The sequence below is a fragment of the Schistocerca piceifrons genome, chromosome 3 (assembly GCF_021461385.2).
Source record: "Schistocerca piceifrons isolate TAMUIC-IGC-003096 chromosome 3, iqSchPice1.1, whole genome shotgun sequence".
Classification (NCBI taxonomy): Eukaryota; Metazoa; Arthropoda; class Insecta; order Orthoptera; family Acrididae; genus Schistocerca; species Schistocerca piceifrons.
In genome coordinates this window covers 227261219-227288028 of record NC_060140.1, presented here as the reverse complement: position 1 = coordinate 227288028, position 26810 = coordinate 227261219, and the positions used below count along the sequence as shown (strand labels likewise).

General features: G+C 43.7%; 1 protein-coding gene, 1 non-coding gene and 1 pseudogene across 4 annotated transcripts in view; 2 read left to right on the top strand and 1 right to left on the bottom strand.

Moving 5' to 3' along the window:
- LOC124787937 (disintegrin and metalloproteinase domain-containing protein 11) overlaps positions 1 to 26810 on the bottom strand; it is a 1045780-nt gene that overhangs the window by 797904 nt on the left and 221066 nt on the right. For all 3 annotated transcript variants that reach the window (XM_047254929.1, XM_047254930.1, XM_047254931.1), the window contains exon 2: positions 10156 to 10304. In XM_047254929.1, the coding sequence (XP_047110885.1) occupies positions 10156 to 10191 (36 nt within the window). In that variant the 5' untranslated portion in view covers positions 10192 to 10304. The remainder of the gene's footprint in view (positions 1 to 10155; positions 10305 to 26810) is intronic.
- LOC124790534 lies at positions 1074 to 1191 on the top strand (annotated as a pseudogene).
- Trnas-cga lies at positions 22341 to 22415 on the top strand. Its single transcript has one exon. It is a non-coding gene; the product is annotated as a tRNA-Ser (tRNA).

Sequence of the window (26810 nt, the reverse complement as noted above, 5' to 3'; positions counted from 1 at the left end):
ATTCGTGGCACCGACCTGGATGGCACTTTTCGCATTTTCAGGTCGTCATGCAGGATTGTGTGCACAGAACCCACAGAAATGCCAACTCTGGAGGTGATCTGTTCAACAGTCATTCGGCGATCCCCCAAAACAATTCTCTCCACTTTCTCGATCATGTTGTCAGACCAGCTTGTGCGAGCCCGAGGTTGTTTCAGTTTGTTGTCACACGATGTTCTACCTTCATTAAACTGTCGCACCCACGAACACACTTTCGACACATCCTTAACTCCATCACCACATGTCTCCTTCAACTGTCGATGAATTTCAATTGGTTTCACACCACGCAAATTCAGAAAACGAATGATTGCACGCTGTTCAAGTAAGGAAAACGTCGCCATTTTAAGTGTTTTAAACAGTTCTCATTCTCGCTGCTGGCGGTAAAATTCCATCTGCCATATGGTGCTGCCATCTCTGGGATGTATTGACAATGAACGCGGCCTCATTTTAAAACAATGCGCGTTTCTATCTCTTTCCAGTCCGGAGAAAAAAAATCGGAGTCCTTAGAACTTGAATGCACCTCGTATATTTCTCTCTCTCTCCTCACCCAATAGAGTCCCCCTATTAAATAACATTAAATGTGTAACCAAATAAAAGACAAAATACAATAAATAGAGACGATTCAGTATTTGTTGATCACATGTAACACTAAAAAGTGTTAAAAGTGATTTTTAGAGAACAAAATAATTACATTCAGATGAGCCAAAACATTATGACCACCTGCTTAATAGGTTGTTTGTCCTTCTTTGGACGACGGTTCAATCCCGCGTCCGGCCATCCTGATTTAGGTTTTCCGTGATTTCCCTGGATCACTTCAGGCATATGCCGGGATGGTTCCTTTGAAAGGGCACGGCCGACTTCCTTCACCATCCTTCCCTAATCCGAGCCTGTGCTCCGTCTCTAATGACCTCGTTTTCGACGGGACGTTAAACACTAATGTCCTCCTCCTCCTTCTTTGGAACGAAATTTGTCATTGATTCTGCCTATCACGGATCCGACAGTTTGTTAGTAAATTTGTGGAAGTATGTGGCATTAAGGCCAACGGCCTTGCCGCAGTGGTAACACCGGTTCCCGTCAGATCACCGAAGTTAAGCGCTGTCGGGCTGGAATAGCACTTGGATGGGTGACCGTCTGGTCTGCCAAGCGCTGTTGGCAAGCGGGTGCACTCAGCCCTTGTGAGGCAAACTGAGGAGCTACTAGATTGAGAAGTAGCGGCTCCGGTCTCGTGAACTGTCATACACCATGGAGAGCGGTGTGCTCACCGCATGCCACTCCATATCCGCATTCAGTGATGCCTTTGGGCTGAAGATGACACGGCGGCCAGTCGGTACCATTGGGACTTTCAAGGCTTGTTCGGATGGAGTTTATGTGGCATTAGGTGTCTACGCACAGACCGCGCAATTCGCGTAAATAACGGGCTGCCGTCAGTATGCGTACTCGGTGATGGCGGGCGATAGGGACCCAGATCTGTTCCATAGGCTTTACATCAAGCAAATTTGGTAGCTGAGACATTTATACTGCTGAACGACAACATCGCCGCCTGGGAAGACATGAAGCATGGAGGGATAGGCCGGCCGGAGTGGCCGTGCGGTTCTAGGCGCTACAGTCTGGAACCGAGTGACCGCTACGGTCGCAGGTTCGAATCCTGCCTCGGGCATGGATGTGTGTGATGTCCTTAGGTTAGTTAGGTTTAATCAGTTCTAAGTTCTAGGCGACTGATGACCTCTGAAGTTAAGTCGCATAGTGCTCAGAGCCATGAAGGGATACAGGTGGTTTGCAGCTGTCAGCGTGTCTTCGATTACTACCACACATCCCATGCAAGCGCAGGAGAATGTCTTCCGTAGCATAATACTGTTCCCACCAGACTACATTCGTGCCGCACTGCACGTTTCGAGCCGCCGTTCACCTCCATGACGGCGTTTGCGGAGACGACCATGGAACTAGTGTAGCAAAAATGTGACTCACCCGAAGAGCCGACACGTTTCCATTGATGGACGGTCGAATCCCGATGGTCTCGTGCCCACTGCGACCGTGATTGTCGATATAGTTGGATCAACATGTGAACAAGTAGGGGTGGTCTGTTGCGGAGATCCATTTTCAAAAAGGTACGATGAACGGTGTGCTCCGAAACACCTGTGCGTTCTCTATTACTGTGCTCTTTTGGCAGAGATACTATAGATCAGCATCTATCCTACTTTACAGAGCAGACAAGCGTCCTGTGAAGAGTCATGGACGTACAACAATTTAGCGCCTAGCGGTCGTTCCACTGTCCCTATACCTCTTTCTGTACATGGTCACAACAGTAGCACGTGAACATTCGACCAGCTTCGCCGTTTTGGAGGTACTCGTTCACAGGCTTTGCGTAATAATACTCTGTCCTCTGACAAAGTCGCTTATCTCAGTGGATTCCCCCATTTGCAGCCCACATCTTCGCTAACGTGATCCTCATTCGTCTCTGCTACGCTAACACACTTTTCATAGTGTGTCACGTGCCCGCAACTTCGCCAGGCGGCATCCAAGTAGTGGGCAGTAGTTATAATGTTTTGGCTTATCAGTGTATAAGCATGGAATAAACAGTTTACGTTAACCTCTATCATCAGGTATTTTTAATGTACGATTTATTGTCTTCTTTCCTGTAAGAATATACAAGGATTACCCTTGCTCTATCTGTGATTGAAGTTAGTAACATTGTATACGAAATGGTGTGTCAGAGTCTGGTATTTTCAAAATACCTCAAATACATATGTTAAATGAAATTTCCTGGCAGATTAAAACTGTGTGCCGGACCGAGACTCGAACTCGGGACCTTTGTCTTTCGCGGGCAAGTGCTCTACCGTCTGAGCTACGCAAGCACGACTCACGCCCCGTCATCACAGCTTTACTTCTGCCGGTATCTCGACTCCTACCTTCTAAACTTTACAGAAGCTCTCCTGCGAACCTTGCAAAACTAGCACTCCTGAAAGAAAGGATATTGCAGAGACATGGCTTAGTCACAGCCTGGGGAGTGTTTTCAGAATGAGATGTATCCGCAATATCCTTTCTTTCAGGAGTGCTAGTTCTGCAAGGTTCGCAGGAGAGCTTCTGTAAAGTTTGGAAGGTAGGAGACAAGGTGCTGGCAGAAGTAAAGCTATGATGAGGGGGCGTGAGTCGTGCTTGGGAAGCTCAAATGGTAGACCACTTTCCCGCGAAAGGGAAAGGTCCCGAGTTCGAGTCTCGGTCCGGCACACAGTTTTAATCTGCCAGGAAGTTTCATATCAGCGCACATTCCGCTGCAGAGTGAAAATCTCATTCTGGAAACATGTGTTAAATTTTTACCTTCTATTAATTTAAGTAATATTAGCATCCTCCTACACGTAAAATATGTAACTTTTTACAGTTTTTCAGTACAACAGCAGCCGTTAATACTAGCATCGCTGGTGTCGTGAATTCAGAGCGTAAAAATACGCCGCCATCACGAGACTAATCAAAATTTCCTTAAATATAAAAAGAAGCGCTCACTTACTGTGAATGAAAAGTAGTAATTTCGATCTGCGTTATCTTTCTGAATAATAGTAAAGTAATTTAAGATGATTTTTCAATTTAAGGTGATTTTCCAACTTTACTCGCAACAGTCTTTGGCCAATACTGAATTAAAAAAGAACAATCCACGACAGACATTTTCAATCATCAAAATACTCGTTGTCTAGAATTAATGAGAGAAAGTAATAAAATTAATTTCAGATATACCCTTCCGCCCCCCCACTGTCATTTCAAGTAAGGAAGAGAATAAACATAGTTGCAGAACTACACTCCTGGAAATTGAAATAAGAACACCGTGAATTCATTGTCCCAGGAAGGGGAAACTTTATTGACACATTCCTGGGGTCAGATACATCACATGATCACACTGACAGAACCACAGGCACATAGACACAGGCAACAGAGCATTCACAATGTCGGCACTAGTACAGTGTATATCCACCTTTCGCAGCAATGCAGGCTGCTATTCTCCCATGGAGACGATCGTAGAGATGCTGGATGTAGTCCTGTGGAACGGCTTGCCATGCCATTTCCACCTGGCGCCTCAGTTGGACCAGCGTTCGTGCTGGACGTGCAGACCGCGTGAGACGACGCTTCATCCAGTCCCAAACATGCTCAATGGGGGACAGATCCGGAGATCTTGCTGGCCAGGGTAGTTGACTTACACCTTCTAGAGCACGTTGGGTGGCACGGGATACATGCGGACGTGCATTGTCCTGTTGGAACAGCAAGTTCCCTTGCCAGTCTAGGAATGGTAGAACGATGGGTTCGATGACGGTTTGGATGTACCGTGCACTATTCAGTGTCCCCTCGGCGATCACCAGTGGTGTACGGCCAGTGTAGGAGATCGCTCCACACACCATGATGCCGGGTGTTGGCCCTGTGTGCCTCGGTCGTATGCAGTCCTGATTGTGGCGCTCACCTGCACGGCGCCAAACACGCATACGACCATCATTGGCACCAAGGCAGAAGCGACTCTCATCGCTGAAGACGACACGTCTCCATTCGTCCCTCCATTCACGCCTGTCGCGACACCACTGGAGGCGGGCTGCACGATGTTGGGGCGTGAGTGGAAGACGGCCTAACGGTGTGCGGGACCGTAGCCCAGCTTCATGGAGACGGTTGCGAATGGTCCTCGCCGATACCCCAGGAGCAACAGTGTCCCTAATTTGCTGGGAAGTGGCGGTGCGGTCCCCTACGGCACTGCGTAGGATCCTACGGTCTTGGCGTGCATCCGTGCGTCGCTGCGATCCGATCCCAGGTCGACGGGCACGTGCACCTTCCGCCGACCACTGGCGACAACATCGATGTACTGTGGAGACCTCACGCCCCACGTGTTGAGCAATTCGGCGGTACGTCCACCCGGCCTCCCGCATGCCCACTATACGCCCTCGCTCAAAGTCCGTCAACTGCACATACGGTTCACGTCCACGCTGTCGCGGCATGCTACCAGTGTTAAAGACTGCGATGGAGCTCCGTATGCCACGGCAAACTGGCTGACACTGACGGCGGCGGTGCACAAATGCTGCGCAGCCATTCGACGGTCAACACCGCGGTTCCCGGTGTGTCCGCTGTGCTGTGCGAGTGATCATTGCTTGTACAGCCCTTTCGCAGTGTCCGGAGCAAATATGGTGGGTCTGACACACCGGTGTCAATGTGTTCTTTTTTCCATTTCCAGGAGTGTATTTGAGAAAGTTCAGTGAATCTTATTGTGGGTTTGTATGGGGTGAAGCTTACAAGTAATCAATAAACCATCTAAATTAGTGTCAATCCAATAGTCTTCAAGTTCGCTGGGCTAAGAAGTAACTGTTCTGATAACAATTAACTACAAATTTAGCGGAACTCTGCAAAACCTCCTGAAAGCCTTTTTAAACGTTTGTCCGTGCATTTATGGTGTGCACATTACATACACATGAATCTATATACAATGACTGGAAGGGCGATATGTTCACTCAAGAATATATTCATTGTAGCAAGATCCTAAAGTGTTGTTAATAACCATTTTCTGTCTTAATTAATAAATGGTTCTAATGGCTCTGAGCACTATGGGACTTAACATCTGAGGTCATCAGTCCCCTAGAACTTAGAACTACTTAAACCTAACTAACCTAGTTAGTGGGAGTACTGAACCGGGGTGCAGTAAACCTTGTGATCCCAGCTGAGGGCCCCCTGATTGAGAAGTAGTGGCTCCAAGTTCGGAACGTCGACACTGATCGGGTGTGCGGTGTACTGACTTTAAGCGCCTCTATACCGCATCCTATAATGAATAACTGAGGATGACACGGCGGTCAATCGACAGTCACGGGTACTCGTGGCCTGATTACAGGATTACTCTCTTCCGTAAGCTAAGACCGTATGCACATGCAAGTAACATAGGCACCCTTTCAAAATCGGGTGGTTCTTTCGAAGGTAAAATCTTGCATAATTCCCATGCATAATTCAGCATTCAGTTCACTCTTCATTTACGCCGAAGATATAGTCTACTGATATCTGATCTTATTGAAACTCCCCGTGTGTTCATTAGTCTACATACAAATCGTAAATGGACACCATTTCTCAGAAATTCAAGACTTATTTATCGGAAAGGAAAAGCAAAGGAGCACCACGATAGAGGACAGAAGAAGCCGCTTGCAAAAAATTGATGAAGCAAACTAACCAACTATGGCCAACAAGAAGCTATTGTCCCAGATCACGTAAGAGACAGATTGACCGTTCTTACGGCGGAACGGGCAACGGAAAAAATAGTTTTCCTGTCGGTCAACAGATGTCGCAGGCGACGCTACAATGCTAACTGACCTGTCCATGTCACAGAATTGGCAACGCTGTATCTTCGGTGACGTGAATTAGGCTGATTTGTGTTCGGCTAGAGCGCTGCGCGCGAAATGCATTCGTCACACAGCTGACTGTAGCTCATGATCGGCTGTGGTTTTTCCCGAGTTTTCAATTGAAGAATGTAGATTAGCTCCTGTAATTCTTCAAACCAAGTTTATTTCTACTGTAGTGATACTTCTCACAATCATATGCGAAATGAAATTAATGAAAAGTAACATACAAACATTTCTCGCGAGTTGCTGCTTAAATGCAGACTGTATTTCAGTCGCATAGGTTTTACACTCGCCTTCCATGCCGTCTATTTTCTCTTTGTTATACAGCTCTTCTAATACAGATTATGGTGGTAAAAAAGATCTCCACGTGCAGGTTAACACTAGAAAGCTTTCAAAATCTTCTCAACGTCTTTGAAATATAATCAGTTAATTTACTGACAAATATTGCAACGAGCAGTGGGTTTCGCGTCCTGACATTACCGACATAATTATTTATTTTGCATAGAGTATGTATAGGGATTAGGCGAGTTATAACGACAATATATTTTTCACATTGAGACTGTACATAAGTTTAAGAAACAGATTTTGCTTCCTTTCTAAGTATTTCTGTAAGCGTTCTTAAGTATAACCACCTTTTGCATTTGATTACTGTTAGTTGTAAACGAATATAATTTCATGTACGCACTTAACAACGATATCTTTGAAAAAAAGAAATATTCTGAAACTTCAAATATCGTGAGTAAAAAAAAATTTTGTGATGGTAAACATCTTAACTTTGCGGTCAGCACATCTACTATTGTCACAAGCAGTACTGTTTTGCTCAGATTTAACACATTAGTTCTCTCTAGTTAAACGTGGTAGAGTGAGCAAGGATTCTTGTACAGGAAGGGCTGCCACGTTATATCAGAATATAAGATCGACAAAATTTACGTAGGATCGAATGCTTAGGGCTCTTTATTAATTCTTACTCGTAACTTATTTGTTGATTTACCTGAATTTAAAATCCACTTCCGTAACATTTCTTTATCTTTGACGGGAAATCTGAACATTTTTAGTTCAGCATTTGTCCGTCTACTCCTTCCACAGTTGATATACACGCAGGCACTCGGCATGACGACTCGATCCACTACCACCGGTATGTCAGAAACAGCTGTACTTCACAGACGCCAAATGGTGGAAATCTGCACGCGTTCGGACAATGTTGCCACATATTTCACAGAACGGAGTGCCATCTAGTGGTTGGTGCCACAAGTAAGGGTGTGACGCTGTCGCTGCCTGGTGGCCGTTCCCTGGCAAGGGTTGCTTGCTAGACCAAGCGATCGGGCAATCTGTTTCTTACGTGATCTGGGCTGTTGTTACAGATGACGTTCGGAACGTGTCGGTTGTGCAGTAGCGTGGCTATGCACCCCCTCTGTGGTGGTAAACCTGTACAGGTAAGCAGGACAGTGCGTGTGAGACAGCAGATGCAGCACGAACTGCAGCGACGTAATCGAAGAGCTGCTGGAAATGCAGGAATGTCAACGCGAAGTTCTTGGACGTCAGTAGCGCGCGGATGCAGCGATGCGGCGCTCGCAACTGACGGCGAAGCTTAGCTTGCTATCAATAGCGGCGGCTGAGACTGCGTGCGCGTCCAGGAAGTAGGCAGTGCGGGAGGGGGGGGGGGGGGTGGCGGCAGCTACTGTGGCACCGACTCTATCCCGGTCGGAGAGTTCACGGGCCACTGCGGACATTGTGCGCGCCGAGCCGCCCCCGCGCTTTCCAACGCCGCTATCTGCACCACAGAAACATACCAGCCGGGAAACACGACCCAGCCATACGTTCCCGCCTCCTCTCTCTCCACACGCTCCACACACACATACACACACACACACACACACACACACACAGCTATACAGGATGAGAAGGATGTAAAGGAGGGAAGAGGGGAGATTGGGGTAAGAAAGAAACAGGAGAGGGGTAGAAGGAGTGATAGGGTAAGCTTTGTGGGAATTAACTGGATAAGGGAACGGAGAGACACAAGAAGAGAGAGAAGGATCGACAGAGCAGAAAGGTGGTAGAAAGATGGGTGGAATGAGAGAGGGGGATAGAATGAGAGAGATGGTAGGACTGAGAGAGAGGGAAGGAGTGAGACAGGTGGAAGAAGTGAGAGAGAGTGAAGCAGTGGGGGTGGGAGAAGTGAGAGAGAGTGAAGCAGTGGAGGGGGAAGAAGTGAGGGGGAAGGAAGGAGTATAGACAAGCGAGGAGCCTGTGAGAGAAGTCGAAGGGGGAAGTAGTGACAGAGGGGGAAGTATTCAGAAAGCAGTGTGGGAGAGGGAAGCAGTAAGAGAGAGGAAATCAGTGTGAGTGAGCAAGAAAGAGAGGAAGGAAAAAATGATGACAAATGTTTGAGAAGGAGTGAGTAAGAGTGACAGTAAGAGGGACATAGTGAGAGATGAATGTGTGAGAGAATAAGGGGAAAGGAATGTGAGGGAGGAAAGGGGTCTAAGTGAATGAGAGAAAGCTGGAGAGGTGATGGAGAGGTGAAAGGTGGAAGTTTAATATGAGAGGTTGATAGAGATATTGAGAAAAAAGTTGGAGATTGGGAAATGTCAGTGAGGGGATGAGTTGGGGTAGGAAAAAGTGACTGTGGGAGGATGGCAGCAGAAGGCTGGGGTAAAAGAAGGAAGGAAATAATCGAGGGAGGAATAGAAGAAGCAGGACAGAGTAATGGAGGTTTGGGTAAAGGGGGGGGGGAATAGTGATGGATGGAATGATACAAGTTGAGTGAGGGTATGACGTTGAGTGATAGAGAGAGGGCAATAACAATGAAGGTACGAAATGAATTATGAGGTTTAGGAGGAATTGCCTAAAGGAAGAGTCGAGAGAAGGAGAAATGGAGTGTCGCAGATAGTGATGGAGAATGAGGTTGGGGGGAGGGTGAGCGAATAGGAAGGAGCAAGAAAGTGTGTGATGGAATTGAGGGGATTGGTGGGTAGAGAAGGAATGGAGCCAGGGCTCGATAAGAACAAAGGCAATGAGGACTGAGACGTGTAAAATAAGTCGGGAGAGACAGAAGAGAGAAGGAAGGGGACGGTGCGTGGCAGGGACTATCTGTCTTTGAAATGACGACATTGTCATTGTGATCTAGCGATCAAAATACTGTTATAAATTACAAAAACATCTGCCTTTATCTCGGAGTACTTTTATTAAAATATACTTGGCTTCAGTGTCTTATGCCCTATCGTCAGATATAAAATTTTTGAGCGAAAAGCGCATCAGTGTGAACAGTAGTGTCACAAGCAGCAGACTCCAAAGTAACTGGTCCTAACTGAACTCCAGCTGTTCCAGTGGGCTGAAAGCCAGAACGTGAACAACCACAGTGAGGTCCCTTGAGATGAAATTTCGTATAGCAAAAACTTACGGCGTTTACTGATAATGTGAGCATCATGATAAAAAAAACAGATCTTTCAAAGTGATACAAAGAGCAGCAGCTGCATCCCGTTAATATTTCGAGCAAATGCAGCAGTCCTTGTTGATTTTTGAATAAAAAAAATTAAATGTTACTAAGGGAAGCCTAACTAGTTTTTATTCATCTACCTCAAACAACCACTGTTTAACGGGGACCACAATAATAAATTAGCTGAATTTATACAAACAACATGCACCAGGTCGACACGCGCGCGCGCACACACACACACACACACACACACACACACACACACACACACACACACAGACGCCGCATACAACCATTAAGAGGACGATTCAGCTACGCGCAGCGGTTAACCCGGCTTACCTTGGGTGCCCCTATCTCCCGGGTCGATATGCCCATCTTCTCGTGGTGTCTGAGCTGCACCGGGTAGATGATCTGGTAGTAGTGTGCACCGATGTTGCGTACCAGCTCTTGGTTCTGCCGGAATTCGCGCAGCAGTCTCTCCACCTCACCTGCAACACAGACCATTCACCTCAGTTTCTCCTGGTTCCCACCAGTGCATCTCATATGCGCCGCGGAAAACAAAAGAGCGAAAGCAAACCGATAAACTCTATCACTCTTTTCCAAATACTTGCTGTTTTCAAAATCTCTTTGCACAAATTAAAAAAATCAAAGATTAAGACAAGCAATTCAACAGGCATATTTTAGAAATATTTTCCTAGAATCATTAGTCTATATTTGGTGTCGATGGACCAACAGGACTTTTAACGATCCTTTCACGTCCTTAGGGCCTGTAGTTTGAACAATTCTATCTTAGCAGTTGTCTAAACCATACACAGAATAGCAGCTTCTTTGCATACTGACCCTGACAGGGCGTTCGCTACCGTCCAATTACCCGTGTCAGCCTCAGTCACATGGCGTTATTCGGATGTAGTAAGGCGGGGCTTGTGGTCAACAAGCCGTTGTCAGTTTGGTTCAAATGGCTCTGAGCACTATGGGACCTAACATCTGAGGTCATCAGCCCCCTAGAACTTAGAACTACTTAAACCTAACTAACCCAAGGACATCACACACATCCATGCCGAGGCAGGATTCGAACCTGCGACCGTAACGAAATGCCGCTATTGATGAGGATACCTTATGTCGCAGACGTTGGACTGTTCTCGACAATAAAAGTTCAAATAAAATAATTTGTCTGGGTCAGTCACTTTTTATTTTCTCCCACGGCTAGTTTCGAGAGTTTATACTCGCATTTTCAGGTGGAAAATAGCGATAACTTGTGTAATGTGTACCAGCTGGGTGAAGTTAGTTGTTTGTTTTTGTTTCATTTTGCTACAAAAAGTATAACAGGCACTTGTTATCGTCATATGACACTAAGATTATCCATTTGAAATGGTGACGGAGTTCCTTACAATATGTTCCTGTGTACAGAACCCTGCAGTTCGTCATAAATGAAAATTTTTGGCTTGATTTTTCACACAGAAAGACGAACAAACGATATAAACGCATCAAAGATTGTACCGATGTAAAGATATGGTACACTTAGTTTATCTATTTTATTTCATGTTAGTGTCATATATTTTGCAATATAATACTTTTACAAAATGTTGTGAAGAAAGAAATAATATTATAATTGCTATATGTATCTCTGATCTACATTATAAACCAGCTATGAGTGGTCTCTGAGGCAAAGTACCATATCTTTACATCGCTACAATCTTTGGTGCGTTTATGTTAGGGGTTCGTGTTTCTTCGTGAAAAATCAAGTAAAATAATGTTCAATTATGACGAACTACAGGGTGCTGTGCACTCGAGCAGATTGTAATTAACTCCATCACCATTTCAAATGTATAATCTTAGTGGCAATGGCGATAACAAGTGCTGTTATACTTTTTGTACCAAAATGAAAACAAAATAAAGAACTAACTGCATCCAGCTGGTACGTACTCGTGTGTAACAATATATCGCTGTTTTCCACCTGAAGATGAGAGTACAAACTGTCGAAACGCGTCGTGGGAGAATACAAAAACGTGAGTGACACAGATAAATTGTTTTATTTGAACTTTTATTTTAATGGTACTACATTCGTAGCGTGTGGATAAAATGCTAATTTGGATGTGATGGGAGGTGTGCCAGCATAGTCCGTGTGATTGTGATGACCACCGTGGCTGGATAGCTAACTGGTCAGAGGGTCTGCGTAGTAAGCAGGGAACTGGGGTTCGAATCCCTGTCCGGCACAAATTTTCTATTTTTCCCTTTGGTTTACATCAATATCCATTTGCCACCAGTGACTCTAATTCCTTTGCGTTTAGATTATCGTCATGTTTTGGATCGTCAGTGTAAACTGCGCTTGACACACTGGATAATGAACAAGTGACAGAGTTCTTTGCAGCCGCCACCAGCAGCGACAAAAAACGGCAATTACAACAGACGCCAAGGTAAGCTTTAAGTTGTGATTCGTGGATATTTTAAAATACCAAATACACTTACAGGTAACGCAGTACAGAGGCGCGGTTCCACAGGGTACAGCCGTTACAGTTAAGTGGAAGAGAACGTTCGCATTGCATCGCTACTGCCATTCAGCAGTCTGTCCCGCCCTGTTCGCACAAAAGCTCAACCATTAAACCCTATTAGAAGTAACGACAGATTTAGTCTATTCGAAAAAGCTAATCGCTGCTTTTTCGTGTAGTGTGACATCGAATCCCAGATAACATGACACGCACTGACACTGACGGCCGATTTGCGACTGCGTATCGTACTCCATCCGTTATTTATCACTTACACGTTCTACAGGTGATTGCTGCCAATGCTGTCATGCAGATGCAATTAAATTCACAGCGCTAGAAACAGGTAATTAATTTAATGCATGATTCTAACATTTCCACAGCGGTCGTTGACACTTTGGTCTACGTGTCTTAAACTCAAAAAGAAAAAAGAGAAGACAATTACGGTTAGCGTCCCGTTGACGTTAGGTTGTTAAGAGCACAAGGTCGAACTGAAGAAAAGCGGGGAAGGAAATCGGCCGTCCTCTTTTCAAAGCAATATTCCCATTATTCACCAAAATCCTTTCACGGAAACCACAAAAAACCTGAATACGAATAGGAGGACGGGAGTTCCGTTCCCACTCCAATCTAACATAAAAACCGAGCGATGTAGCACATAGGTTAAAATGCACTGGACTCAAATGAAACGACGACTGTAGCGCAGTTTCTTTTTACTCGGGGGAGTACACGTCGGTGCTTCTTTCTAGTGAAATGGTATGTTGTACATCTACATCTACATCTATACTCCGCGAGCCACCTTACGGTGTGTGGCGGAGGGTACTTATTGTACCACTATCTGATCCCCCCTTCCCTGTTCCGTTCACGAATTGTGCGTGGGAAGAACGACTGCTTGTAAGTCTCCGTATTTGCTCTAATTTCTCGGATCTTTTCGTTGTGATCATTACGCGAGATATATGTGGGCGGTAGTAATATGTTGCCCATCTCTTCCCGGAATGTGCTCTCTCGTAATTTCGATAATAAACCTCTCCGTATTGCGTAACGCCTTTCTTGAAGTGTCCGCCACTGGAGCTTGTTCAGCATCTCCGTAACGCTCTCGCGCTGACTAAATGTCCCCATGACGAATCGCGCTGCTTTTCGCTGGATCATGTCTATCTCTTCTATTAATCCAACCTGGTAAGGGTCCCATACCGATGAGCAATACTCAAGAATCGGACGAACAAGCGTTTTGTAAGCTACTTCTTTCGTCGATGAGTCACATTTTCTTAGAATTCTTCCTATGAATCTCAACCTGGCGCCTGCTTTTCCCACTATTTGTTTTATGTGATCATTCCACTTCAGATCGCTCCGGATAGTAACTCCTAAGTATTTTACGGTCGTTACCGCTTCCAATGATTTACCACCTATGGCATAATCGTACTGGAATGGATTTCTGCCCCTATGTATGCGCATTATATTACATTTATCTACGTTTAGGGAAAGCTGCCAGCTGTCGCACCATGCATTAATCCTCTGCAGGTCCTCCTGGAGTACGTACGAGTCTTCTGATGTTGCTACTTTCTTGTAGACAACCGTGTCATCTGCAAATAGCCTCACGGAGCTACCGATGTTGTCAACTAAGTCATTTATGTATATTGTAAACAATAAAGGTCCTATCACGCTTCCCTGCGGTACTCCCGAAATTACCTCTACATCTGCAGATTTTGAACCGTTAAGAATGACATGTTGTGTTCTTTCTTCTAGGAAATCCTGAATCCAATCACAAACCTGGTCCGATATTCCGTAAGCTCGTATTTTTTTCACTAAACGTAAGTGCGGAACCGTATCAAATGCCTTCCTGAAGTCCAGGAATACGGCATCAATCTGCTCGCCAGTGTCTACGGCACTGTGAATTTCTTGGGCAAATAGGGCGAGCTGAGTTTCACATGATCTCTGTTTGCGGAATCCATGTTGGTTATGATGAAGGAGATTTGTATTATCTAAGAACGTCATAATACGAGAACACAAAACATGTTCCATTATTCTACAACAGATTGACGTAAGCGGAATAGGCCTATAATTATTCGCATCTGGTTTATGACCCTTCTTGAAAATGGGAACGACCTGCGCTTTCTTCCAGTCGCTAGGTACTTTACGTTCTTCCAGCGATCTACGATAAATTGCTGATAGAAAGGGGGCAAGTTCTTTAGCATAATCACTGTAGAATCTTAAGGGTATCTCGTCTGGTCCGGATGCTTTTCCGCTACTAAGTGATAGCAGTTGTTTTTCAATTCCGATATCGTTTATTTCAATATTTTCCATTTTGGCGTCCGTGCGACGGCTGAAGTCAGGGACCGTGTTACGATTTTCCGCAGTGAAACAATTTCGGAACACTGAATTCAGTATTTCTGCCTTTCTTCGGTCGTCCTCTGTTTCGGTGCCATCGTGGTCAACGAGTGACTGAATAGGGGATTTAGATCCGCTTACAATGTTGGTTTCTGCAGCGTAAGCTGCAGTTACAACTTTTGTACCTTAGGTAATTTTAGTCGCGAGTTTTAGTTCCATTCACGCTTGTTAAGAGATCATACAGTTTCCTGATAAGAGACTATCGTTTAAGGGAGATACGATTATGTAGAAAGAGGATGAAAACCACACATTGCTTTCGTTGGAGCTACAGTTGCTATAATTGACAAAATGCAAACAGTGAATAAATGAAAATCAATCAGTAGTATTCGTCTAATCTCTTTTGAATAGCGTTTTCACTGTGCCAGTGACACATCTTCTTTATCACGGCTACTATTCTCCATCAGTGCGGTGCCAACACCCCAGAAACACGTCCGGTAATAGCCGCTTCTTTTATTCCCCCTAAAACGGTGAAAGGTACATAAATGAAGCATCTTTCGCTGAGTGATAGAAAACAGGGAATGTGAGGCGAAATCCCTTTGATAAGCTGTATGCTAAAAATATGTTGCATATTATAGTGTGTCATTACACGTCATAATGTTACTCAGTAACATGAAACTTTTTCTAAAATACAGAATACTAAAAGGAATGTGACCCCGTATTCATATTTTTGTATAACTTAGAAAGGGATCGTTTTTTTTCTTACACAAACGTTGAATACGACTGTTTTCGATAAGTAGGTTCTTTCCGTACTGACATAAGTACTGCTAATCATTGCAATGTATTCGAAATGATGACTGAGTTTGGTGGCGCCAGACTAGAAGTACTGATTTTACAGCTTTGCAGAATATTACAGAAAGCAACTAGTCGCGGTATTTGTACAGTTTATGCAGACTATACCAAGTGTTTTTATTCGTACAGTTCTTTCGTGTTTTACTGAAGTGTAGGTGTACTGATTAGAAACGTGTCTTCGCAACATTAATGTTTGCTTAAAATGATATCAAGTTTTAAATGAAAAGATATAACTGACACTTGTAAGTTATAGCAGCATCGGCGTTAGATTATGTCTGACTGCCGGCAGCGCTGTTGCTAGCTTTCAACTGCGAAGTTCAGACGGCTGCAGGCGAAAACAAAAGTCGTCTGAAGATCTTCAACAACACTGGGGCGTTGCCATGGAGACATTTACAGAATCGTAACCCGTGATTTGTTGACGTGCGAAGAGAGTCGCGTTGAGTCTAAAATAGGACAGTTATTTATTCTTTGGAATTTAAACTTCTAATTCAGTTGTTTGAAGAGTCTCTACGCAGCGATGGAAGATTAATATTATGCTGTCAGATGCTTATTTAGTGACTTCGTAATTTTGCGCCGATACAACTGGTTTTTCAAGAGGATTTTCAGTCAGGTCTATCAATAGCTGCAGTCTGCCCACGCGGAATTATACGGACGGCTGTTTTATTCATATCATTAGCATTTTGGTCCAATGAGATCTGTTTCACTGAGATAGCCTTGAGAAATCTTCCCAGACTCTGACAAATTTGTCAATTTCTTTTGTATATGATCTCATACTAAAGTAAGTCCACAATGCTGTTTATACAGTTATTTCAGCACACACAGTTTTCAAAGATGACGTCTTAATGATGAAGCTGTGACATGGAAATGTACACTGGCGTAGTAAAAGCCCTATTCTCAAGAAAACGGATTTTATTATTACGGTTTCTAAAAATACTGTTCTTACAGTGCATCTGTATTCTTAAAAGACTAACACGGGGCAATTCCAGTTGCAGGTTGCCTATATAATGGCTTCCAAGGAAAACAAAAAATTGACTTTCAGTATTTCACATAGTTATTGACAGAATTAAAATTTTCAAAAATGGTTCAAATGGCTCTGAGCACGATGGGACTTAACATCTGAGGTCATTAGTCCCCTAGAACTTAGAACTACTTAAACTTAACTAACCTAAGGACATCACACACGTCCATGCCCGAGGCAGGATTCGAACCTGCGACCGTAGCGGTCGCGCCGTTCCAGACTGAAGCGCCTAGAACCGCTCGGTCACCGCGGCCGGCTAAAATTTTCAAATGCTGTCATTATTTACTCATTTTGTCGTGTACGGTATACTTCAACCAGGCACGCTAACAGTTTACAAAGACAGCCGTTTCGGAAATGATACTACCCTTGGCTTGAAAGCCAATGATCATGCCCTTTTGGACGTCAGACAAATCGCTCCGTTTCCGCATTAAGACAACGACTGCGCTATATTCCCCGTCCCGCGGCCACGCTTTAGATAATCTTCGCTACTAGTGATGCACTTGCCGTCTGTGAATAGTTATTACACGTTGACATAGAATACAGGTGGTACTCACAGCAATGCGACTGGACCGTGTGCAGTAGCCAGTGTGGAAAATGGAAGTGTTTTTTGATAACATGACGGGTGACCATAGGAATCGATTCCAACCCCCTCTTGTTTTCATCGTGCATAAAACATCTTGAAATGAGTTTAAAAGGACTATTCAAAAACTGTAGTATTTGTTGATGTCACGAGCATAGTGTGAGGTAATGGGCGAGTTTTGGCGACCTGAAAATGTTCTAACAAGGGAACCTCCCCATCGCACCCCCCTCAGATTTAGTTATAAGTTCGCACAGTAGATAGGCCTTGAAAAACTGAACACAGATCAATCGAGAAAATAGGAAGAAGTTGTGTGGAACTATGAAAAAAAAAACAAAATATACAAACTGAATAGTCCATGCGCAACATAGGTAACATCAAGGACACTCTTAGCTCGGGAGCGCCGTGGTCCCGTGGTCAGCATGAGCAGCTGCAGAACAAGAGGTCCGTGGTTCAAGTCTTCCCTCGAGTGAAAATTTTAATGTCTTTATTTTCGCAAAGTTATGATCTGTCCGTTCGTTCATTGACGTTTCTGTTCACTGTAATGAGTTTAGTGTCTGTGTTTTGCGACCGCACCGCAAAACCGTGCGATTAGTAGACGAAAGGACGTGCCTCTCCAATAGGAACCGAAAACATTTGATCGCAAGGTCATAGGTAAACCAATTCCTCCACAGGAAAACACGTCTGATATATTCTATACGACACTGGTGACGGCATGTGCGTCACATGACAGGAATATGTTGTCGAACCACCTAACTTGCACATTTGGCGAATGGGTAAAAAGATTCTTCTACCTTGCCCGATTTAGGTTTTCTTGTGGATGTGATAATCACTCCCAAAAAAGTGATGAAAACATAAGAGTTTGTCACACAAACTGCAACAAATGAATGCAACAGTTTCACAGTCGTACAGTTTTCCCTGTGCTCTGTCAAAACATATGTTTTTAACGTTTTCAAATTTTTCCTTGTGTAGACCGTCAAATCCTGCATATGTCCAAGCAAATCTGAACATGTCCTGGAATTTTGGAGAGCGAAATTGATGTGTGAGTGCCTGAACTTTGATAATTTGTCTGAAAACAAAAGTTTAAACTTTTCACTCGAGGGTAGAGTTGAACCGAGGACCTCTCGTTCCACAGGTGCTCAGGCTAACCACGAGACCACGGTGCTCCTCAGGTCACATCATCCTTGTTGTTGCCTATCGTCTGCATGGACTACTCAGTTTGTATATTTTGCTTATTTTTTTCATAGTTCCACACAACTTCTTCCTGTTTTCTCGATTGATCTGTGTTCAGTTTTTCAGGGCCTATCCACTGTGCCCACTTATAACTAAATCTGAGGGGGGTGCGATGGGGAGGTTCCCTTGTAAGTTCGGAGTTGGCTTGGCCGCGCGGGCCGCTCGGCAGGCCGACCACGTGGCTGGAAATTCCTTGGTGACGCTGTGTCGATGAAAGAGACTTGTATGCTGAGAGTGCCAAAGATGGCGGGCTTTTTTCAGCCTTAATGGCAGACATTTCACAGTTCGTATAGAAATTAATAGTAGCCAGATGAACCATGATACCTCAAAAAGGAACATGTACATTACTATTATTTGCACTACGATTCTGATGGTGTTATCAGATTTTCAATATCTTTATTAGTTTAAAGTTTAGCATCTGACTGTACATTATACAAGTAAGACCCAGCAACGAATTTCCAAAATATAATCGGTTCATCGGATTTCGTCGATCGACATGTCTTTAGAAAGCTATTAGTGTAAACCTAAATTGATATGAATTACAGGCATGTAACTTGAATAGTACATGAGTTACTGGAGGTCAAAGTGGCCAATTACTATTAATAGCATCAGGCCATAAGTACTCCACAGTTACTCGAAAAAATGGTAGCAGCATGCTTAAAAATATATTTATTCAGCTATGTCTTTGTTTATATCCGATGTATACTTTTCATGAAGAAATTAGTCATTCATTTACTGTGTTTTAGAAAGCACAGAGACATTAGGCTACTGGCTTACTTTTGTTCTGTTCCTTTGACATGTGTTTATTTAATTTGTTTATTTATTTAATAATGTGTGTTAGAGCGTGTTCATGGTATAGTAGTAGGAATATTTATTTAATTTCAAGTTTTTAAATGTAAATCCAATATCTCGAATGTGTTTCGTTATGTTTGTGGATGTGCATTGGCTTGAAGGCATGGCGGAAGCGCTCTAGCCAACCACAGCACTCTTTGAGTGGGGAGACTGGATGGAAGTGGGAGAACAGTCGCACAGAGCAGGGGGCAGTTCTGGACAGTGCGGCGCGAGGGACAGTACGGGACAGGACACAAAGAGTCCTGGACAGTACGGCACTATGGATGCACGGTCGCAGAAAAGACTGGGAGAATGAAGCAGTTTGCGAGTGGTCGCGAGTGATATAAATATTTCGTAGTGCCGACTAGTGCACTTGTGAGATTTCCGTGGCTTGTGCAGTGAAGACGTAGTATGCGTTTAGAAGTGAATATCTCGCGAGCTATGTTGTTGTTCATAACTAATTACGTGAAGTAGGAATCTACTGTTTCCTTGTTATTCAACTTATATTTTATGAAATTGCTGGACTATCGACACCAATAAGTGTAATAATGATAATAATGAGCGTATGGCATTTTTAACGTATATAGACTTTTATTTACAAAATAACAATTTCGTTTTACAAAATACAGTTTACATTTTACTTGTAAAGACGAGACAATCCATTCTTTGCTTTTATTTTTCTGTTACTGTACTGTCCAGGTAATTATTTCATTTGGTGTTTTTTTATATTTTTATTTTTTAAAAATATTTTTCGAAAGTCTGTCAGTCAGAGGTTTTTTAGTTGTTTCTTGCACCGTTTATTGTTGTAGTTTAGCAATTTAGCTTTTCTGAGCCTTTGTACGCTACATTTATACGTATGGCAGAGTGAATCTGGAGTAAGCATTGATTGTACGATCTAGTTTTTTACAGACAATAATTAGTATATAAGAAAACAAAGTTATTTTATGGAATTTTACTTATTACTAGTTATGGTATTATTATTGTTATTATTTTTGTAGATGTTTTGAGTGGAGGATGTGCTCTATTCATTTTAAAATAATGTTGTGTTATTACTATCCTCTTATTAAATCTTGTGTTAGAAAACAAGGGGGAGGCATTTTACGTTGGGTCTTGAAAAACGAGACCTTAGTGGGACATGCACTAGGCATGAAGTCAGTTTGATAGAAATATTAACGAGTGTATCAGTTGTCAGCTCTTGTTTGATGAGTCAAGTGGTATCCAAAGGGGAAACCCTCATGAAAAACTATCTTAACATATTAAACAATCCATGACAAAAGAAAAAGGACATTACTATTTTAGCGAATTATTAAACCTATTTTTTTCGATTAAGCAAAGAGCAATTCACTAGGAAGCATTATATAGTGCAATTTTAGAGCTAGTTTACTATCGGTGGTGCGTGAGGGTGAGGAAGACTGAGAGGAGGAAACTATTCGTGGTGGCGAGACAGACATATATAAGCATGTAAATCACTAGTTTGTTGTACTGATAGGCCTGTAATAGTTTTGTGGTACTCACAGTTTCGCACACCTCTCGATTGCACACGATGGAAGGTAGAAAAACAAAAAAAAAAGCACAAAAACACAAAAGACAAAAGGACACTCGGAGCTACGGTTATATTGACACTATATTGTAAATTTTTACGCGTTCGATCACTTTTCACTGTCACTTTTTTTTTTTAATAAAAAGCACTTTAGCACTTTAACACACGCATCACTGTTGGTGCTTTTGGGATGTGGGAGGACATCTGTGACTGCGGCAAGGGGGTCCGGGAGACCCCTCGCGGGGTGGTTCGGCCGCCGCTCCACCCGTTCTTTAACGCCACTACGGCGACTTGCGAGTGAATGAGGATGAAATGATGATGAAAGACGCACAACACCCAGTCATATCGAGGCAGACAAAATCGAACCCATGACCGCGTGCGCGGGAAGCGAGAACGCTACCACAAGACCAAGAGCCGCTTTGCAGAAATATACCGCATTCTCAAAAGTACTTCTACTATCGAACTCGTGATTTAAAGTCGTTAAGATAGTACCTGCAGATTTTTTTAATTACAATCTCTCAATTATAAATGACTATGTTGCAGTAAAAATTCGCAATTGCCGAGTGATAGGAACCTTCGACCATTCGACTCATGTGTATATTCATATTGTATACGGTAGGCTGAGCAGTATTTGGCTTGTGATGCGGCAACTACGTATCCCAGCCCCTAGACAACGAAAGCAATCAAAACTTTTAATATTTCAACTCTGAGGGTACGTAGTTGAGGGCCACTCATCAATCACTTACGAGGGTCAGTCCAAAAGAAATGAACACTATTTTTTTTCATCCATCTTTTATTCTACATGTTTGAAAGTTTTACAGTGTGTAGATACATCCTTTAGGAACAATAGTTTCATTTCTACACATAATTTCCATCCCTCTCAACTGCCTTACGCCATTTGGAACCAGCGGCTGTATACCCGCACGGTAAAATTTTGGACCAACCAGTTGGAGCCACTGTTTGTAGCGTGCACAAAGGAGTCATAATCTTCAAACCTTGTTCCACGAAGAGAGTCTTTCAGTTTCCAAAAGAGATGGTAGTCACATCTCCACCATTCTCGTACTGTTCCAAAAGTTCGTTGCATACCGTTTTTCTTGTTTCTTTGTGAGCCACTGTCAACATCCTGGGAACCCACCAGGCACAAGCCTTTTTTAACGCCAACACTTTCAGTATTCTGCAAACACTTCCTTCCCCTGTCACAACGTAATGTGACAATTCGTTCATTGTGATGCGCTTATGAGCAGTCACCAATTCGTTAACTCTCTGCACGTTGTCTGGAGTGTGTGCAGTACGAGGCCTGCCACTGAAAAAAATCACGTAACCTGCTTGCCCACCGGCTAACAGTACTGCGATCGACAGCAGCATCTCCATACACCTTTTTCAGCCTCTTGTGGATGTTTTCCATTGTCTCGCTTTCACAGCACAGGAATTCTATGACAGCACGTTGCTTCTGACGAACGCCAAGTGTAGCAGCCATCTTGAAGACATGCTGTGACTCACGGGAACAGGTTGAACTAAACATCCCCCAGGCTGTGGCTAAGCCATGTCTCCGCAATATCCTTTCTTTCAGGAGTGCTAGTTCTGCAAGGTTCGCAGGAGAGCTTCTGTTAAGTTTGGAAGGTAGGAGACGAGGTACTGGCGGAAGTAAAGCTGTGAGGACGGGGTGTGAATCGTGCTTGGGTAGCTCAGTTGGTAGAGCACTTGCCCGCGAAAGGCAAAGGTCCCGAGTTCGAGTCTCGGTCCAGCGCACAGTTTTAATCTGCCAGGATGTTTCATATCAGAGTGAAAATCTCATTCCAGGTTGAACTAAGTTTGAAAACAAGTGGGAAGGATGTATCTACAAACTGTAAAATTTTCACACATGCAACTGTATTTTTACAAAAATAGTGTGCATTTCTTTTGGAGTGACCCTCGTATTACTGTGAAAGCCCGCAATAGTAATCATGGGTCCAAAGTGAACCTTACGAAACACACCTCAGATGATAACTGAACGGGCCTGCAACCTGTTGACAACTCACAGTTTTCCCGCCGCTTAGCGACTTCTACAGCGGCGACTGTCGCTAACATGTGAGTTGGACTGCGGTTGCGTGCCACGTGAACAACATTTCGCGTCGAAACCAACACACGAACTTGCCAGATTGAGCAGAGCGTTCGCATGACATTAATAACTGGCAGACGCCAGCTGCAGCGGACACAGCGGGGCGCGACTGTTTCTTGAAGGCGGCGCACGTGCGCGTGCGATGTGCTGATGTAATGACCTGGCGTGGAGCGCACGTTTCGGCCCGCCGCCGGCGCGCCGTCCTCGGGACTTTAATGAGGCTGTCACGCGCAGCGGCTTCGAAGCCAGTGCGGGAGTTTGGGCGCCAGAAGCAGACTCAGCCGGCTGGCGGCGAAATAGATTTTGCCACCAGCTGCGCGACGCAGACGGAAACCAAGGCGCGGCGCAGTTAATTTCGACTTCTCGTTTGCGTACTGCGGAGGGTTGGCATCGAGAGGAGAAGAACGAGAAATAAACTTTTAATTGCGCTTGTTTCTACACCCTGAAAGGTGTCGCGGACAATGGAGAAAAGGGGATACTCCATTTTCATCTAGCAGCCCATTGTGATTTCTGTTTCTCATACTTCTCGTTGAGGGCAATAACTAAGTAGTTGAGTCAAAGCAGCTCTATGAAATTGCTAGGAAGAAATTGAGGCAGTACTATTTACACCGACTAATTCTCTTCTAGCTGAAGCGAATAAGCCTCCTCTTTATTTACGTCGCGAGTGCCAGAGTGCGAAATTGTTACCCAAACTACAGCAGTTCGCACAAGACCAGATATTACAAGAGATCTGTACTTTAAGGGGGGTAGGACGTCAAACGGGCCGACTTGGAGCAGGAGAGGCACCACAGGACATTTTAATTTCTACTGTCTATACTTTTACAAATAAATTCATAAAACTTTGCCAGCATGACCAGGAAGGATTGAGGACTCACACTCATAGCAGCGGGAGTTCAAAAACGTAGCAAAATACCTTTTCTATACATGTGAAATTTCATCATTTTTTCACTTACTACTGGCTGCATTTCTTTCTGTAGGTACACTTTTCTTCCTATATAAGACAGATTCTTCGATGAATTTTGTACAGCATACAAGCAGTACTTACAGGTGTATGAAACTCTAGAATTTTCCAAATCTATTAAAAACTGTCGTAAAAATTGAGATAATTAACTATAAAATTTGAGTTTCTTCTTAACAAGAAGTTTAAAATGTAACAGTTCATTCATTTTCTTCATAAATTAAATAAACTCTAGAGTTTCATACACATGTAACTGTAGTTTGTATGCTGTGCAAAATTCATCGAAAAATCTCTCTTACTTACAAGGGAACCTCCCCATCGCACCCCCTCAGATTTAGTTATAAGTTGGCACAGTGGATAGGCCCTGAAAAACTGAACACAGATCAGTCGAGAAAACAGGAAGAAGTTCTGTGGAACTACGAAAAAAATAAACAAAATATACAAACTGAGTAGTCCATGTGCAAGATGGGCAACATCGAGGATAGTGTGAGCTCAGGAGCGCCGTCGTCCCGTGGTTAGCGTGAGCAGCTGCGGAACGAGACGTCCTTAGTTCAAGTCTTCCCTCGAGTGAAAAGGTTAATTTTGTATTTTCAGGCAATTATTATCTGTCCGTTCGATGCGATCACTTTTTTGGGAGTGATTATCACATTCACAAGAAAACCTAAATCGGACAAGGTAGAAGAATCTTTTCACCCATTCGCCAAGTGTACAAATTAGGTGGGTCGACAACATATTCCTGTCATGTGACGCACATGCCGTCACCAGTGTCGTATAAAATATATCAGACGTGTTTTCCTGTGGAGGAATCGGTTGACCTATGACCTTGCGATCAAATGTTTTCGGTTCCCATTGGAGAGGCACGTCCTTTCGTCTACCAATCGCACGGTTTTGCGGTGCGGTCGCAAAACAGACACTAAACTTATTATAGTGAACAGAGACGTCAATGAACGAACGGACAGATCATAACTTTGCGAAAATAAAAAAAGTAAACTTTACACTCGAGGGAAGATTTCAACCAAGGACCTCTCGTTTCGCAGCTGCTCACGCTAACGACTGGACCACGGCGCTCCTGAGCTCTCACTATCCTTGATGTTGCCTATCTTGCACATGGACTATTCAGTTTGCATATTTAGCTTATTTTTTTCATAGTTCCACACAACTTCTTCCTGTTTTCTCGATTGATCTGTGTCCAGTTTTTCAAAACCTATCCACTGTCCCAGCGTATAACTAAATCTGAGCCGGGTGCGATGGGGAGGTTCCATTGTTAGGAAGAAAAGTGTACCTACAGCAACAAATGCAGCCAGTAGTAGGTGAAAAAATGATGAAATTTCACATGTAAAAAAATGTATTTTGTTACGTTTTTGAGCTTCCACTGCTATGAGTATGAATCCTGAATCCTTCCTGATCATGCTATCATAGTTTTATGAATTTATTTGTAAAAGTATAGACAGTAGAAATAAAATGTCCTGTGGTGCCCCTCCTGCTCCAAGTCGGCCCGTTTGACGTCCTACCCCCGTTAATATAGATGTGCTCTACGCCCAGATATTGGTTCAATAAAACTCTTCCTCCGCTTTTTGCCGCATACATGGATAATAGACAATTTCTCAAACGAAGCGTGTCCCCACAACTATCATTCTACTATCAAGCAGATTACTGTACTCGTGTAACGGGACTGTTTCTTACAGTGATTGACAAAAAATATGAAATGCCAAAGGACTTTCTTTATGTCAAAAAAAGGAGTCTATTCGGAATTGGCTCTGAGCACCATGCGACTTAACTTCTGAGGTCATCAGTCGCCTAGAACGTAGAACTAATTAAACCTAACTAACCTAAGGACATCACACACATCCATGCCCGAGGCAGGATTCGAACCTGCGACAGTAGCGGTCGCTCGGTTCCAGAACCGCACGGCTATATGGAATTGAAGGACAAGACAGAATGCAGTCTACTATGACAGCTACAGAAGTCTACGTATCAAAGCCGGCCTTTGTGGCCGAGCGGTTCTAGGCGCGTCAGTCTGGCACCGCGTGACCGCTACGGTCGCAGGCTCGAATCCTACCTCGGGCATAGATGTTTTTTATATCCTTAGGTTAGTTACGTTGAAGTAGTTCTAAGTTCTAAGGGACTGATGACCTCAGATGTGAAGTCCCATAGTGCTCACAGCCATTTGAACCATTTTTTGTACGTACCAAATGCACAGGATATTTCCGAAAGAGCAGACACTACGCATTCACATAATTAATATGTCTAGGTGGCAGGGGTAAAATACAGAGAACAAAAGACTATTTACAATTTGTACAGAATCCAGAGGGAAGTTATAACAGTCGAGGGGCACAAAAGGGAAGCAGTGGTTGAGACGGGAGTGTTGTAGCCTATCCCCAATGTTATTCAATCTGTATATTGAGAAAGCAGTAAAGGAAACAAAAGAAAAATTTGGAGTACGGATTAAAGTCCAGGGAGAAGAAATAAAAACTTTGAGGTTTGCCGATCACATTGCAATTTTGGCAGATACGGTAAAGGACTTGGAAGAGCAGTTAAATGGAATGGACAGTATCTTAAAAGGAAGATACAAGATAAAAATCAACAAAACCAAAACGATGATAATGTAGTGTAGTCGAATTAAATCAGATGATTCTGAGAGAACTAGATTAGGAAATGAGACACTTAAAAGTAGTAAATGAGTTTTGCTATTTTGGAAGCAAAATAACTCATAATGGTCGAAGTAGAGAGGATATAAAATGCAAACTGGCAATGGCAAGAAAAGCGTTTCTGGAGAAAAGAAATTTGTTAACGTCGAGTATAGATTTAAGTGTTAGGAAGACCTTTCTGAAAGTGTTTGTATGGAGTGTAGCCATGTATGGAAGTGAAACGTGGACGATAAATAATTCAGACAAGAAGAGAATAGAAGCTTTCGAAATGTGGTGCTACAGAAGAATGCTCCTCCCGAAAGCAAGTCCAATGTGCTAACCACTGCGCCACCTCGCGCGGTGTGCCTTGTGTAGTGCCGGCCTGAGTGGCCGAGCGGTTCTAGGCGCTACAGTCTGGAACCGCGCTGCCGCTACGGTCGGAGGTTCGAATCCTGCCTCGG